At 42.4% G+C, this 13,096-nt stretch overlaps 2 protein-coding genes across 6 annotated transcripts in view; one reads left to right on the forward strand and one right to left on the reverse strand.

Moving 5' to 3' along the window:
• Nucleotides 1–13,096, reverse strand: part of lmo4a (LIM domain only 4a) — a 193,931-nt gene that overhangs the window by 58,000 nt on the left and 122,835 nt on the right. The gene's annotated exons all lie outside the window — the stretch shown is intronic.
• On the forward strand, nucleotides 243–11,973 carry nadk2 (NAD kinase 2, mitochondrial). Of its 5 annotated transcripts, none has more exons than XR_014593541.1 (13): nucleotides 243–1,026; nucleotides 1,525–1,613; nucleotides 1,737–1,825; nucleotides 3,627–3,708; nucleotides 3,918–4,001; nucleotides 5,249–5,388; nucleotides 6,052–6,145; nucleotides 6,301–6,444; nucleotides 8,061–8,116; nucleotides 8,213–8,266; nucleotides 8,989–9,112; nucleotides 9,223–9,454; nucleotides 11,958–11,973. XR_014593541.1 is itself a non-coding variant. In XM_083929268.1 (12 exons), exons 1-12 carry the CDS (start codon nucleotides 772–774, stop codon nucleotides 9,359–9,361), a joined length of 1,350 nt encoding a protein of 449 aa, XP_083785394.1. In that variant the 5' UTR covers nucleotides 243–771; the 3' UTR covers nucleotides 9,362–10,954. The 5 variants fall into 5 exon arrangements, 3 of the variants coding, with proteins under 3 accessions (XP_083785394.1, XP_083785395.1, XP_083785396.1); XR_014593542.1 differs by lacking the exon at nucleotides 11,958–11,973 and adding an exon at nucleotides 10,187–10,954 and having other exon boundaries at nucleotides 9,223–10,152; XM_083929268.1 differs by lacking the exon at nucleotides 11,958–11,973 and having other exon boundaries at nucleotides 9,223–10,954.

Consider the following 13,096-nt stretch of genomic DNA (forward strand, 5'->3'; position numbering starts at 1 on the left):
GCTTTTCTAAGCTGTTAGATATTCATGTTGTGAAATAAAACTTACAGAAAAATATAGTTGAACAGTTAATTGAATGGCCTAAAATAACTATATAATACTTTTATTTAATTAAAAAAAAATTTTTTTTTTTAAACTTTTAGGTGCCGTGAACGCATCACGGTCGCGAGCAGCAGGACAGCAGCCAATCAGAGTCCCTCAGCGGCGCGTACGTACAACTCGGTGCTACGTGCCAAGTTGCATGGTACATACCGTGGTCACAGTGTTCTCTTGTGTTGTCGTCTATCCTTGACACAAACCCATGTGTTTTAGCTGGTGTTTATAACGCGTTTGGACCTGAGGAGTGTGGCACAGCTGCAGTGTGGTCTGCGGTAAGAGTTAAGCCACGCAGCGCCACTCGCTTACGTTGTGAGCAAACGGCTAGCTACGTTTAGCTTTGTAAGCCCAGCTGGGAGCGTAACGCTATATTTTAACCTTACCAAATACGGTTAGCAGGCTAGCAACGTTAGTTAAATAGCTAGTTCGCTTATTTCTCTCGCTGTTTTGTTACTTATCTGAGAAAACAGTCCACTTCGAGAGTGATATCCTAAAGTTATAAACGGGTCACCTAACGGCTAGGGCAGGGCTTTAGACGACCTTCCCCGACAGCTGGGCGTGTGTGACTTCTGTGAATGGACAGAAACTTCACCTGGCCACAGGACTGACGCAGCATGCCAGCTCCATAACGGCAGAGCCCTCATCCGACTCTGTTTACTGGACATGTAATTGAGTTCAATGGTTGTGTGTTCACTTGTAAGAATGACTCGCTGCTCGGTGGTGAACTTACTTTGCTTTGGGAATCGAGCTGTCAGCCTGCTGTATGGAAACTCTCTTCGCCCCCTCCACACTTCAGTCTGTCACCGCTCATCGCAGCCGAAAGCTGGCTTCAAGCCAGAAAAGGTCGCAGTGGTTACAAAGACCACTCGATACGAGTTTGAACAGCAGCGCTATCGCTATGCGGGGCTCTCTGAAGAGGACTTAAAACAGCTGGTGAGAGAGACTTTTACTCATTACACATGCCCTCCCTTAGTCGACTGTTTTGGGCCGAGTCTGTTTGACTGTTTAGTCATTTTAATGCATTTTTTCTTATGAGCACATCTCTGGTTAAAAAGAAACAAAAGCGATTTGAAGAGGTGCTTTGTGTGATTCTTTGTGGAGACAGATCTGTTGATTAAATCAACTACGTGATCAGTAGACAACATCCTATAAGTGTTGGTTGACTAAGAATTTCTTTAAGCAAAGACAGCCCTAACAAACATACAAGAAATATCACAAATACACCAATGAAGATACTTCCACAGATATAATAACATCCACAGATATCACAATTAGATGGATGAAGATACATTCACATACATATCGCAAATACAAACACAGAATATCAATACAGGTGTGTCTTAAATGGGTGGGTGCGAGAACAATGTTGCTTCTCTTTTAGACATGATGAGATTTTGCGTATTGCAATGGGTTTCTCTGTCTGTTTTGCAGCTTGCTATGAAGGGCTCCAGCTACAGCGGCCTGCTGGAAAGACACAACATCCACACAAACAATGTGGAACACATTGTGAAGAGCCTGCGGTGAGCTGTGACGGTTCACAGGAAGATCATTGCAGACTAAATTAAGAAGCAGAGGAGAAAGGTGTGTGTTTTTTTTTTTGCAACTGGGACTCGTCAAATATTGTTTTCTGTCTGTGTTTGCAGGAGAGAAGGCATTGAGGTTCGAGTGGTGAAGAGAGGAGAATATGATGAAGAAGTAGTTCGATGGGCAGATGCCATTATCTCTGCTGGAGGTAGGTATTTTAGATCATATAGTCATTTGATGACCCTCCTCTGCATGTGACATTGAATCATTATAAATACAGCATATACAGTGGGTACGGAAAGTTTTCAGACCCCTTGAAATTTCTCACTCTTTGTTAATTTGCAGCCATTTGCTAAAATCCAGTTGATTTTTTCCCCCTCATTCTTTCCCCATTTTGACAGAAAAACACAGAATTGTATACATTTTTGCAAATTTATTAAAAACAAAAACTGAAATATCACACGTCCATAAATATTCAGGCCCTTTGCTGTGACACTAGTCCATTTCTTCTGATCATCCTTGAGATGGTTCTACACCTTTTATTGGAGTCCAGCTGTGTTTAATTAAATTGATTGGACTTAATTAGGAAAGGCAAACACCTGTCTATATAAGACCTTACAGCTCACAGTATGTCAGAGCAAATGAGAATCATGAGGTCGAAGGAACTGCCCAAAGAGCTCAGAGACAGAATTGTGGCAAGACATAGATCAGGCCGAGGTTACAAAAGAATTTCTGCTGCACTCGAGGTTCCTCAGAGCACAGTGGCCTCCATAATCCTTAAATGGAAGATGTTTGGGACGCTGACCGTCCTGCCAAACTGAGCAATCAGGGAAAAGAGCCTTGGTGAGAGAGGTAAAGAGGAACCCAAAGATCACTGTGGATGAGCTCCAGAGATGCAGTGGGGACATGGGAGAAAGTTCTAGAAAGTCGACCATCACTGCAGCCCTCCACTAAACGGGGCTTTATGGCAGAGTGGCCTGACAGACGCCTCTCTTCAGTGCACGACACACAAACAGAGTTTGCCAAAAACACACGAGGGACGCCAAGACTATGAGAAATAAGATTCTCTGGTCTGATGAGACCAAGCTTGAACTTTTTGGCCTTAATTCTAAACGGTATGTGTGGAGAAAAACCAGGCACCTCTCATCACCAGCCCAAACTAATCCCAACAGTGAAGCATGGTGGTGGCAGCATCATACTGGGGGGCAGTTTTTCAGCTGCAGGGACAGGACGGTTGTAATTGAAGGTAATATGAACGCGTACAGAGATCTCCTGTAAGAAAACCTTTTCCAGAGTGCTCAGGATGTCAGACTTGACCAAAGGTTCATCTTCCAACAAGACAATGACCCTAAGCACACAGCTTAAATTACAAAGGAGTGGCTCAGGAACAACTCGGACTGTTGTTGACTGGTCCAGCTAGAAGCAACCCTGACTTAAACCCAATTAAGCATCTGTGGAGAGACCTGAAAATGGCTGTCCATCAATGTTCACCATCTAGCCTGACAGAACTGGAGAGGAGTTACAGAGGATCCCCAAATCCAGGTGTGAAAAATTTGTCACATCATTCCCAAGAAGACTCATGACTGTATGAGCTCAAAAAGGTGCTTCTACTCAATACTGAGCTGAATACTTATGTTTTTGTTATTTTATAAATTCGCACACATTTCTACAAGTCTGTGTTTTCTGTGTGTATTAATGAGAGAAAAGATCCACTTCAATGATTTTAGCAAATGGCTGCAAATTAACAGTGGAAAGTTTAAGGGGGTCTGAATACTTTCTGTACTCACTGTAAGAAGTACACGCCCTTTATTCCTTTTATGGTTCTATCTGTTGAATAAATGAACACTGAATAAAATAAAACTCCTTGAACACCAACTTTTGTTGACGTACATAATGGACAGGACTTTGACTTATTCAATCCAGGGGGCAAAAAGTCACATGAACAAAGGCTTCAGACAATACATGCAAATGCACAATACAAGTTCTCTAACTGCAGTTTGTTTTGTTAGGTGACGGGACAATGCTACTTGTTGCCAGCAAGGTTTTAAGCAAGGACAAACCAGTTGTTGGAGTTAACACAGACCCTGAGAGGTAAAAAGGCTGAACAGCACTTTTGGGGAAGGGCGTGGATCGTGGAATGTGTGAAGAACAATCAGGCGTAATACACTGTGGCTCTTTGAAAGAAGATAAGTGGAGAAGTTGGTCCATACACACAGTCAAGAGAGTACGCCTTATGTTATTACTATTTAACAGTTCTTTTATTCACTTGAGTTCATTGCATTTCTCTCTTTCTACTATAGGTCAGAAGGTCATCTGTGCCTGCCTGTGCGGTACACTCATGTCTTCCCAGAGGCACTGAAGAAACTCTGTCGTGGTGAGTTCAGGTGCGTATTTACCCACAAGTAATCCTAGCACTGTTGTGCTGTGCCTGTCCTCCTGTGTGCTCCGTCACTTAGAGTTTAATTCTGGTGTAAAATCAACAATTCACTCATCAAATAAGCCATCAAGACTATTTTTTTCGTGTAACAAATATTAACGGAGAAATCCCAGAGTCGATTACAGTTGCTAACAGCCAAATGTGGCCAACCCTGATTAGCTTGGGGCAGTACGGTGAAGGCATTGAAACGTCTTTTTTAACCACTAATACTGCTGAAAATAACAGCAAACCTCTGTAGCAGCATGAGAAGAGTCCTTACACAGAAAAAAAAGCACCAATGGGCTCCTTCCTTTGGGATTGACTTTGGTAATCCACCTGAATGGACTTTACTATGAGAGGAGCTGGTACAGGGGCCAGTAGGTTAGTCTTTAAAACACTCTTTTAATAAACTCTGGGTTCACTAACTAAGTTGTTGCTGCTTTGTTTTGTGTGTCAGGACTCTTCTAATGCTGCTGCAGAGGTTTGCTGTTATTTTGAGCGGCATTAGTGGTTACCTTGCTGCTCTGAGCTAATCAGTGTTAGCCACATTTGGCTGTTAGTGTCTCTCTGGGATATCTTCGTTAATAGTTGTTAGACGAAAAAAAAATCTCGATGTATTTGCCCCCCCTGAATACAACCCTCTGTGAAACATATGTGGATAATCCGTCATATAGAAGCACTCCTATCACTTTTTTTTTTAGATAAAAGATGCTGTCCTTTAGTTTTGCGTTTACTTAAATTTTTCAGGAAGCTACGTAGCACTCACATATCAATAGGGAGGTGACATAGTAGGTCAATTGAGTAACTCCTCCCACCTCTGGTAGAATACAGGGATTTCTAAATCCTGTGCGAGTTGGCCATTTATATTACAGACATCCTGAGGTAAAATTATTCTACCCCACGTTAAACTAATCCTTTCCAAATAGGGCTTAACAGAGTTTGGTAAAACTCTCCTGTCAGAGTTGATTTAGTGATTTTCAGATGAAAAAGATCTGCTTAGAATAATACTTAGAGTTGTAAATGTTACGTATAGCCTGAAATCATTAGACCAAGATGTAATGAAGACATTTAAAGCTTCATTTGAAAACCTCAATAGAAGCTTCAAATGTAAGAAAAAAAGACATTCCCACTGTTTTAGTTGCAGCATGATGGTGCACAAGTGAAGGAGGGGAAGCAGCATACGTTGTCCCCTCACCTCTCTGCTCCTGTGTTCAGGTGGCTGTGGCGCCAGAGGATCCGTGTGCACTTGGAGGGCACAGGAATCAATCCCACCCCTGTGGACCTGCACGAACAGCAGCTGAGCCTGGAGCAGCACAGCCAAGCTCACCGCATCACCACCATGGACAGCAAGCAGAGTAGGACTCCAGCACCCATCATGTGTTCTTGTCCCAGTCCTTCTGTCTGTCTGTCTCCTGTGTGACCCACTGATTTGAGCACAAGATGATGGAGGCTCATACTGAAACCTGCCCCACATGAGATAAACAGTTTTGATTGGCTTCCCCAGGATCTGGCTGGCTGTAAATCTGTCATGGGCGAGGGGCCAGAAGTTATCTGTCCGAGCAAATGTGTGTGATATTATGTCAGTCTGGGCAGTTTGTATGTAAACTGTAGTGAGACTTTTGGTGGAGGCACACAACAACAATTTTTCATAGAAAGTTAGCGACTTCAGCTCTGAATCTGCACACATTTTGATGCTAAGCCTTTAGTTTTTTTCCCATTGACTGCTGATTTCTTCTTTTTATTCAGCTGTTGCTCAGAAGGATCTGTCTCTTTTTGCCTTTTCAATTGTCAGTCTGGTTGAGCCTTTGTACAGCGTTTTCTTCTCCATGTACTAACCTAAATACCATCTATTTATAAAGCGGACAGCCTCAGGGCATTCAGAAATGCAGAGTCGTCCTCTCAGCTGGTCTGACTGAACTCACTCAAGCTTTTGTGGCAGGAGATTCCAAACTTTTGAACGGAAATGTATCTGTAAGTACATGTTTTTATTCTTCTACTAATGCAGTGACATTTCTCAGGGACAGGGACACTACACGAGAGCTTCTCCAAACCTAGTCTCCTCCCTATCAGAAGCCTGAATGAAATCTTCATCGGAGAATCTCTGTCCTCCAGGTACCTCTGTCGTCCTCACTGATGCACGCAGCTCCATCTGAACGTGGTGTGCCCGTGTCTGTGTGCATGTTGTAACCCTCATTAATCCCCAGCCCCTTCACTATCACCCTGCTCGTGTCTCCAGCACTCACCAGGGGAATTTCTGTCTACCACAGGGTGAAGTTAAACCTCTTCAAACCCCATGTTAACCTCTTGCTCCATAGGGCTTCCTACTATGAGATCTCTGTGGACGACGGCCCGTGGGAGAAGCAGAAGAGTTCAGGACTCAGCATTTGCACAGGAACAGGATCCAAAGCCTGGTAAATTCACCTCTACTCAACTCTCAAGTTAACATTGTTTGTTTGCCTAATCCTCATCCACTGTTTATTTAAGAGAGGTAAGGTTGAAGTTGGGACATGTCCATATGCCTGTGGGAAATCACCGTTATCACTTCTCACTGTGAACATTACACAGGCCCTAAAGTTGTACTCTGGAAGATTTTCATCTATTTAATTGTCTTTTAAGTTCCTATAGTGAGTTAAAACAATGGTGATTGATCATATGACCCACTAATGACAGCACTTGTTGCCTCTTTGCGGAGTATTTCAATATCACAGAGACATTCCCTCTCTAGATGTAAATAAGTCCCATGTCAGTGACTCTGCTGACAGAGGTTGGTCTGTCGGCCCAGATCGTCACAAACACTTATGCTGCAAACAAACAAACTGGTTGAGAGGAAAGCATTCAGAAACAGCAACAGACCGTTTAAGGGGTCAGGATGTTGGACAGACCGTAGGCTCTATGGTGGACCGCCATCCGTCTTGAGCGCTCTTTATGCTAAGCTAACCTTAAGCTTCATACTGAAGGGACAGACATGTCTGGCATCGATCTTCTCATCAAACTCTTAGAAAGAATTATTTTACACTTTACACTATTTACACTTTATTAAATAATAAAGTGTAATTATTTACACTTTATTAAATAATAAAGTGTAATTATTTACACTTTATTAAATAATAAAGTGTAATTACCAGAATGTCAAACTGCTTTAAAACCATAAAGAGTAAGACCATCAGGTTGGCACTATAACATGCAAAGTAACACTCGCACATGCTCAAAAGCCCAATGGGGTCATGTGTTAGGAGGAGACTTGGAACTCCTTCAGGGTCACCATGGGACTCTTGGTAGCTTCCCTGATCAATCTTTTCCTGGCTCAGTCTCCAGTTTGGAGGGGCGGCCTGATCTAGTCCAGGTCTGGGTGGATCCATATGCCTCCACTTCTGGATAATACTCTGAACGGTCCTCAGAGGGAAAGTTAAAGTCTTGGAAATCTTTTTAGATCCTTCTCCTAACTTGTTCCTATCCACAACTTTGTAGGAACAACAGATTTTATTCTGAAGTCAAATCAAAGGAACAGCTGATTTTATTCTGAAGTCAAATCAAAGGAACAGCTGATTTTATTCTGAAGTCAAATCAAAGGAACAGCTGATTTTATTCTGTAGTCAAATCAAAGGAACAGCTGATTTTATTCTGAAGTCAAATCAGAGGAACAGCTGATTTTATTCTGAAGTCACATCAAAAACACCACAGTTGATGTGAGGTGGAGAAAATGTTCAAATCACGCTGGATTATTTTCCTAATCTATTATCATTTCAAGCTGTAAACCAAAAACGGTGCCTATTTCAAAAGGGGATCAGAACTTCCTATAGGCACTGTAGGTGTTTCCAGGGCTGCATTTGGTCATGATGACCCACACAAGCCGTGCATGAGCCCTGAGTCAGTGGGATCAGGTCTGGACGTTGTCCCGAGTTTCTCTGTCACACACGCAGCACACAGCGGTAGATCCTCACTTCAGTGCTGACTCCACAGTTCATAGTGATTTGACATCATGTGTTAAACCCTGTAATAATCCACTGTTTTTTTCTGTCTTGGTCAGGTCCTATAACATCAACAAACTTGCTGAACAAGCTGTGGAGGAGGTTCTAAAAATCGGTACGTACATGTGCAGGTGTGGATGTTAAAATTTAAAGTAAACCAGGTTTGTCTTAAAAATCCCCGGACTTCACTGACAAACGTGTCTCTGTGCAGGAAAGTCTCAAACCGGCCTTGATATCCCGCTTAATCACGACTTCATTAAAAAGGGTGAGTTGATAATCCTCCTTTATTTATTTATTTCTTTTTTGACTTAGGGCGCACTCCCAGTGTCCATCCGTCCCGTGCCCCGTGCTTTAGGGTCCTTGTCCCCCCCTCCAGGCCTGTTTGTACTCACACTACCTGGGCCTCACGCAAATGCTTCTTGCCTGTCCTTACGTCATCACGCCGTAACACGTCACACACATTGAGGACCATATCGCGATGCGTTGCTTTGTTTACAAATCTTTCCATACTCCTCAGAGTTTTTGTGCGTCTTGTTGACTGTTTTTGAATATTTTCATCAGCCCAATTCTGCAGTAAACACTCCACCTCCTCATCACACCAACGTGAACCTTTTGCCGCCATTGTTTTAAATGTCTGCGCATGGTCCCTCCTTCTTTTTTCTATGTCCCAACAGGCGCGCGTAAAATTACATCACAGCCGCTGTAGGACTCGTGCTTGTACACGTGCGCTCACTTGTGCTTGTACATGTGGAAACGTGCTTTACAAAAGCCCACCTCTCCCAAACGGGCCGTGGCTGGCAAGCGCACTGCGCCTAGCCTCGGTACGGTTGCACTCACACTGGTCAAACGAACTAGACTTTAGCCGTTTAATGTGCTTGGGCACGGTACCGATGGACAGCGTGAGTGCACTCTTAGTGTGTTTGCCTGTTGTCTCATGTGACGATGGTACCTGGGTGTGTGTGTGTGTGTGTGTGTGTGTTTTTTCAGTTACTGATGAATACAACGAGTCTCTGGTGTTCGGTCCGGATGAGAGACGTTTGTTGTACAGCGTCAGGGAGCCCATCGTCAACAGAGTCTTCTCCAACAGTCGGCAGAGAGGCTTCGCCAGCAAGTCAGTCAATGTTGCTCAGTCTCTGAACAAAAGCTAAATAAGAGTTGACCCTGGAAAGACGCTGTAACGGTGCACCTTTTCTGAATGTTCTAATGCCTCTGTTGCTTCAGGGTGTCTGTCCGCTCGAGGTGCTGGGACGCCTGCATGGTGGTCGACGGTGGGACTTCGTTCGAGTTCAACGACGGGGCCATCGCTACGATCAGCATGAGTGACGAGGACCAGCTCCGTACGGTGGATCTGGAAAACTAAAGAGTCCAGTGCACATGACACATGGCTGCTTTCTCTCACGCTGTTCAAAGGGAGGTAGCACAAGTGTGGAATGCTTTCATACCTGAGAGAAAGGTATCATTGTTACTATTGGTTTCTTAAATGTGTGCATTTTTACAAATTGATTATTTCCAAATCAGATATATTTTCTTTTGCTTTTTATTCTCCTTCCCACTATGCCAAGTCAGAACAGGTTCTAATCCTTTTCACGGCTGTAAAACGTGTCAAACATTTAAAGCCTGTGTCGATCGACCGTCTTTCATCGCATCAGAACTACAGAGCGGAACAGACAAAAGAGCATCCATGATGTTTAGGTGGAATAGGACATCTTTCAGTTCAGAGTTTTCAGATTGCATTTTGTGATGTGCTTTCACACCCGTTGTGCTCGGTTAATTCATTTTAAAGGATGAGAATGAAAATATTGTATTTTTTGTATTGTCAACAAATCCCAGTTCGTCAGACTTTTTGACTCCCACACAGTCTGTGTCCAGTCCTGAGTCCATTGGTTCCTCCTGAAGACATAGATCTTACAGAACGGCTCACAAATATAACAATAAATAATAGGAAATAGGTTTTAGTCAATTCCTAAAACAGATGCTCACTCTACTTTTTAACAAAAGTAACTCAAACAGCAGGGAATTGGGGACTATTTGGAGCGGTGGATGAATCCACCTTTGGAGCTCCAGTGAGTATTAGTGGCAGCAGGACAGTGTGTGTGGGTCAAAATAAGCTCAAGTGTGTGTTCATGGAAATGAACAGTGTGACTCACTGATGTGTTTTTAACAACAACGGCGCTCTGTGTCACAGAGGCAGAACATTATGATCCATTCACTGTCGTTTGGGTCGGTTCAGGACAATTGTTGACATGAAGAAAATCTAGAATTGAAAAGTCCCTTTGAAAAGTCTCATTTCTTGTTTAAAAGGTATCTACTGTATATGGTGAACTGAAAGCACCATGGCCGTTTGTTACAGTTTGTTTGTTGACTAAAGATATTTTTGGAACATAGCTTATATTTTTTTCTAGCTATTTGAGCCAAGAATTCAGTTTGAGAGGAAAGAATGAACTGCACTAAAAACAGAACACTGTGCTAAAAGCACAATCCCGTTTTAGGTCAAGAGTATGTCTTGTTAACGCTCATAAGACTGGAAAAGTAGCTTTGGGAATGCTACTGGAAGAGCAGTATGTGCCTGGGGTGCACAGGACTAAAATGCCACAAGAAAAACTCCAGGGTGTTAAAGGATAAAGTGATGCAAAGAAATGTTTAGAATCTGTAAAGCCACTTGACACTACGCTTGGACAATGCTGTAAGGGGATGCTGAAATTGTGAAGAGGACACAGTTTGACCAGCACGGTGGAGTAGTCGTAACCATTTTCAATATTCCATACAGTTCTGATGGCCCTCTTGTATCCACTTGTAATTCCACTTGATTAGTCAAACATTGTTGGTGCACCTTAGGACACCTCCCCGCCCTGGAGGGGCTCTGTTTGAGGACTCGTTTACAAAAGGATCAGGAAATTGTAATGTGCAGCGTGCCAAAGGCAGGGTTCCTCATGAATATAGCGTGTCCGTATGTTCAGAGGTGTTTTGTGTTTCAATCAGATAAAGTGGTATGAAAAAGAAATGCTTGTGTGTGCTCATTACTGCCTCACTGTTGACTGTGAGACTGAACCCAAACCTCTTGGCATACAGATCTATCTGCTGTTAATAGCTTTTAGAAGAAGAAGAATTCCTTCATTAATCCCACAATGAAATTACATTTTTTCACTCTATAATTATTATTATTCAGGTAACACACACATGCACAGACAGGACCTATACATGCAATTTATGGAGAGATGTCAGAGCGAGGGAGCTGCCAATGGATCAGCGCCCAAGCAACCCTCTGGACTGAGCCACTGCCGCCTGTATTATTGGGACCATTTCAGTGAGACTTTTTGATAGGGATTGAAATGAATCATGTCCCAGTAATGTATTATGCTTTGGATATAAAGCTTTCCACTAAGTGCCCTATGTTAAATACACTCATAAAGGTCACATATGGTTCTGTCCAACCAGGGGCCACACCTGGCTGTGACTGCTACAGTTGATATTCACCAGAACACGAATCACCCATGGTATCGATTACACCAGTGACTGGATGAAACATTTCGACTGAAGCACAGGTGTAAACCAGAGTGTGTATAAAGATGGACCAGGTGTCTCCACTTCCTCCCACTGCACACTGAAGCGAACTCTCCCAGATCCAGAGTCTGCGCAGTAGTGAGCAGGCAGCAAATTCATGTCATCAAAGTATCGACCAATCACGAGTCAGCCACAGCTGTCAGTCATGATGGTTCACTGTTTTTATAGCACCAAATAAGTGGACTAAACGACCCACCGGTATATAAAGTCTAAAAAGCTGATTTAACATTGATGCATCACTTACAGAGGACGTGTTACTGCAGTCACCAGGACTTTCACTGCTCATATTTGCACTGTACTTCAACTTGAATTGGAAGATTTCTATACTGTTGTACTTTGAGTTCATGCCACACATGTAATTGACCATTTTTAATGTACTGTATTTGTATTTACAGTACACACTCGTGAAGCCTGTGAGACGTGTCAGGATTACTTCCAAGGTGATATTAACTTTCAGATTTCATCTCAAGTTGACAGACATGTAGGACTCAGGGTTCATGCACCTTTTCCAAGATAAAATTCAAGCACTTCTAAGGTCCATTTCCAAGCTTTTCCAGCACCTTAGGGCTGTCAAAGTACAGATTTCTACAAAGACATATTGAAAATGATTTCACCTTATCTCTAATCTCTATTTAAAGAGATGGTATTGTTATAAACAACTAAAATTGTGTTTAGTTTTACCAGAAGGATAAGAAATTAAATGTAAATTCTATAGCTATGTGTTGTGAAAAATTCAAGCACTTTCAAGGTCCAATTCAACTTTTCCAGCACCTTAGGGCTGTCATGAACAACATATTTCTACAAATACATATTGAAAATGATTTTTACCTTTATTTAATCCCAAACAGAGTTACAGACAATTGTGTTTTGTAATACCAGAGGAATAAAAAATACAATTTTAATTCTATAGCCATTGGTTGTGAAAGAAATACAATAGATACAATTTCAAGCACTTTTCAAACGACATTAAAATACAAGCATTTAAGGATTTCAAGCACCTACGAACCCTGAGGATTTCAACCCGGGGGGACAAACGCAGACACAGAACAGTTGTATATTCAGTGGTTTACTTGTTAAGACTCAAGGGAAAATAAAACAGTTCACAAGGTAAAACTCCTGTTCCTCTAAAGTTCAGCCTGTAGGACGTTTGAATGATCTGGTGACGTACAGCACATCTGCACTGACACAAGCACAGTGACATAATGGGCTCATCGTAAAAGCACTAATGTGCAGCTGCAGAGAAGAGAGCACACACCCACACAAACGCAGTGTGTTCAACAGGAATATTGACGCTTTGGAGATTCAAGACACATCATTTCACATTAAAACCTGTCACTCGTTAAAAGCCTCCATTCTCTCATTATTACAGGCGAGAACATTAGTGACATCAGTATTGTTCAAACATCTGAGGAGTAACTGCCAAACACTTAGAGACAGATCAACATTTCAGTCTTTAAAACCAGGTTTCCCTTTCAAATATTTTAAATTAACACATTATTAGAACCTAAAACAGATTCAAAAATTCATTCAACGT

The sequence above is a fragment of the Echiichthys vipera genome (assembly GCF_963691815.1).
Source record: "Echiichthys vipera genome assembly, chromosome: 16".
Taxonomy (NCBI): Eukaryota; Metazoa; Chordata; class Actinopteri; order Perciformes; family Trachinidae; genus Echiichthys; species Echiichthys vipera.

Coding starts and splice junctions, on each gene's coding strand:
- nadk2 (XM_083929268.1), top strand. CDS start 772: ATGGTTGTGTGTTCACTTGTAAGAATGACTCGCTGCTCGGTGGTGAAC. Junction 1,027..1,524: donor AAGAGGACTTAAAACAGCTG/GTGAGAGAGACT, acceptor TCTGTTTTGCAG/CTTGCTATGAAGGGCTCCAG. Junction 1,614..1,736: donor CACATTGTGAAGAGCCTGCG/GTGAGCTGTGAC, acceptor CTGTGTTTGCAG/GAGAGAAGGCATTGAGGTTC.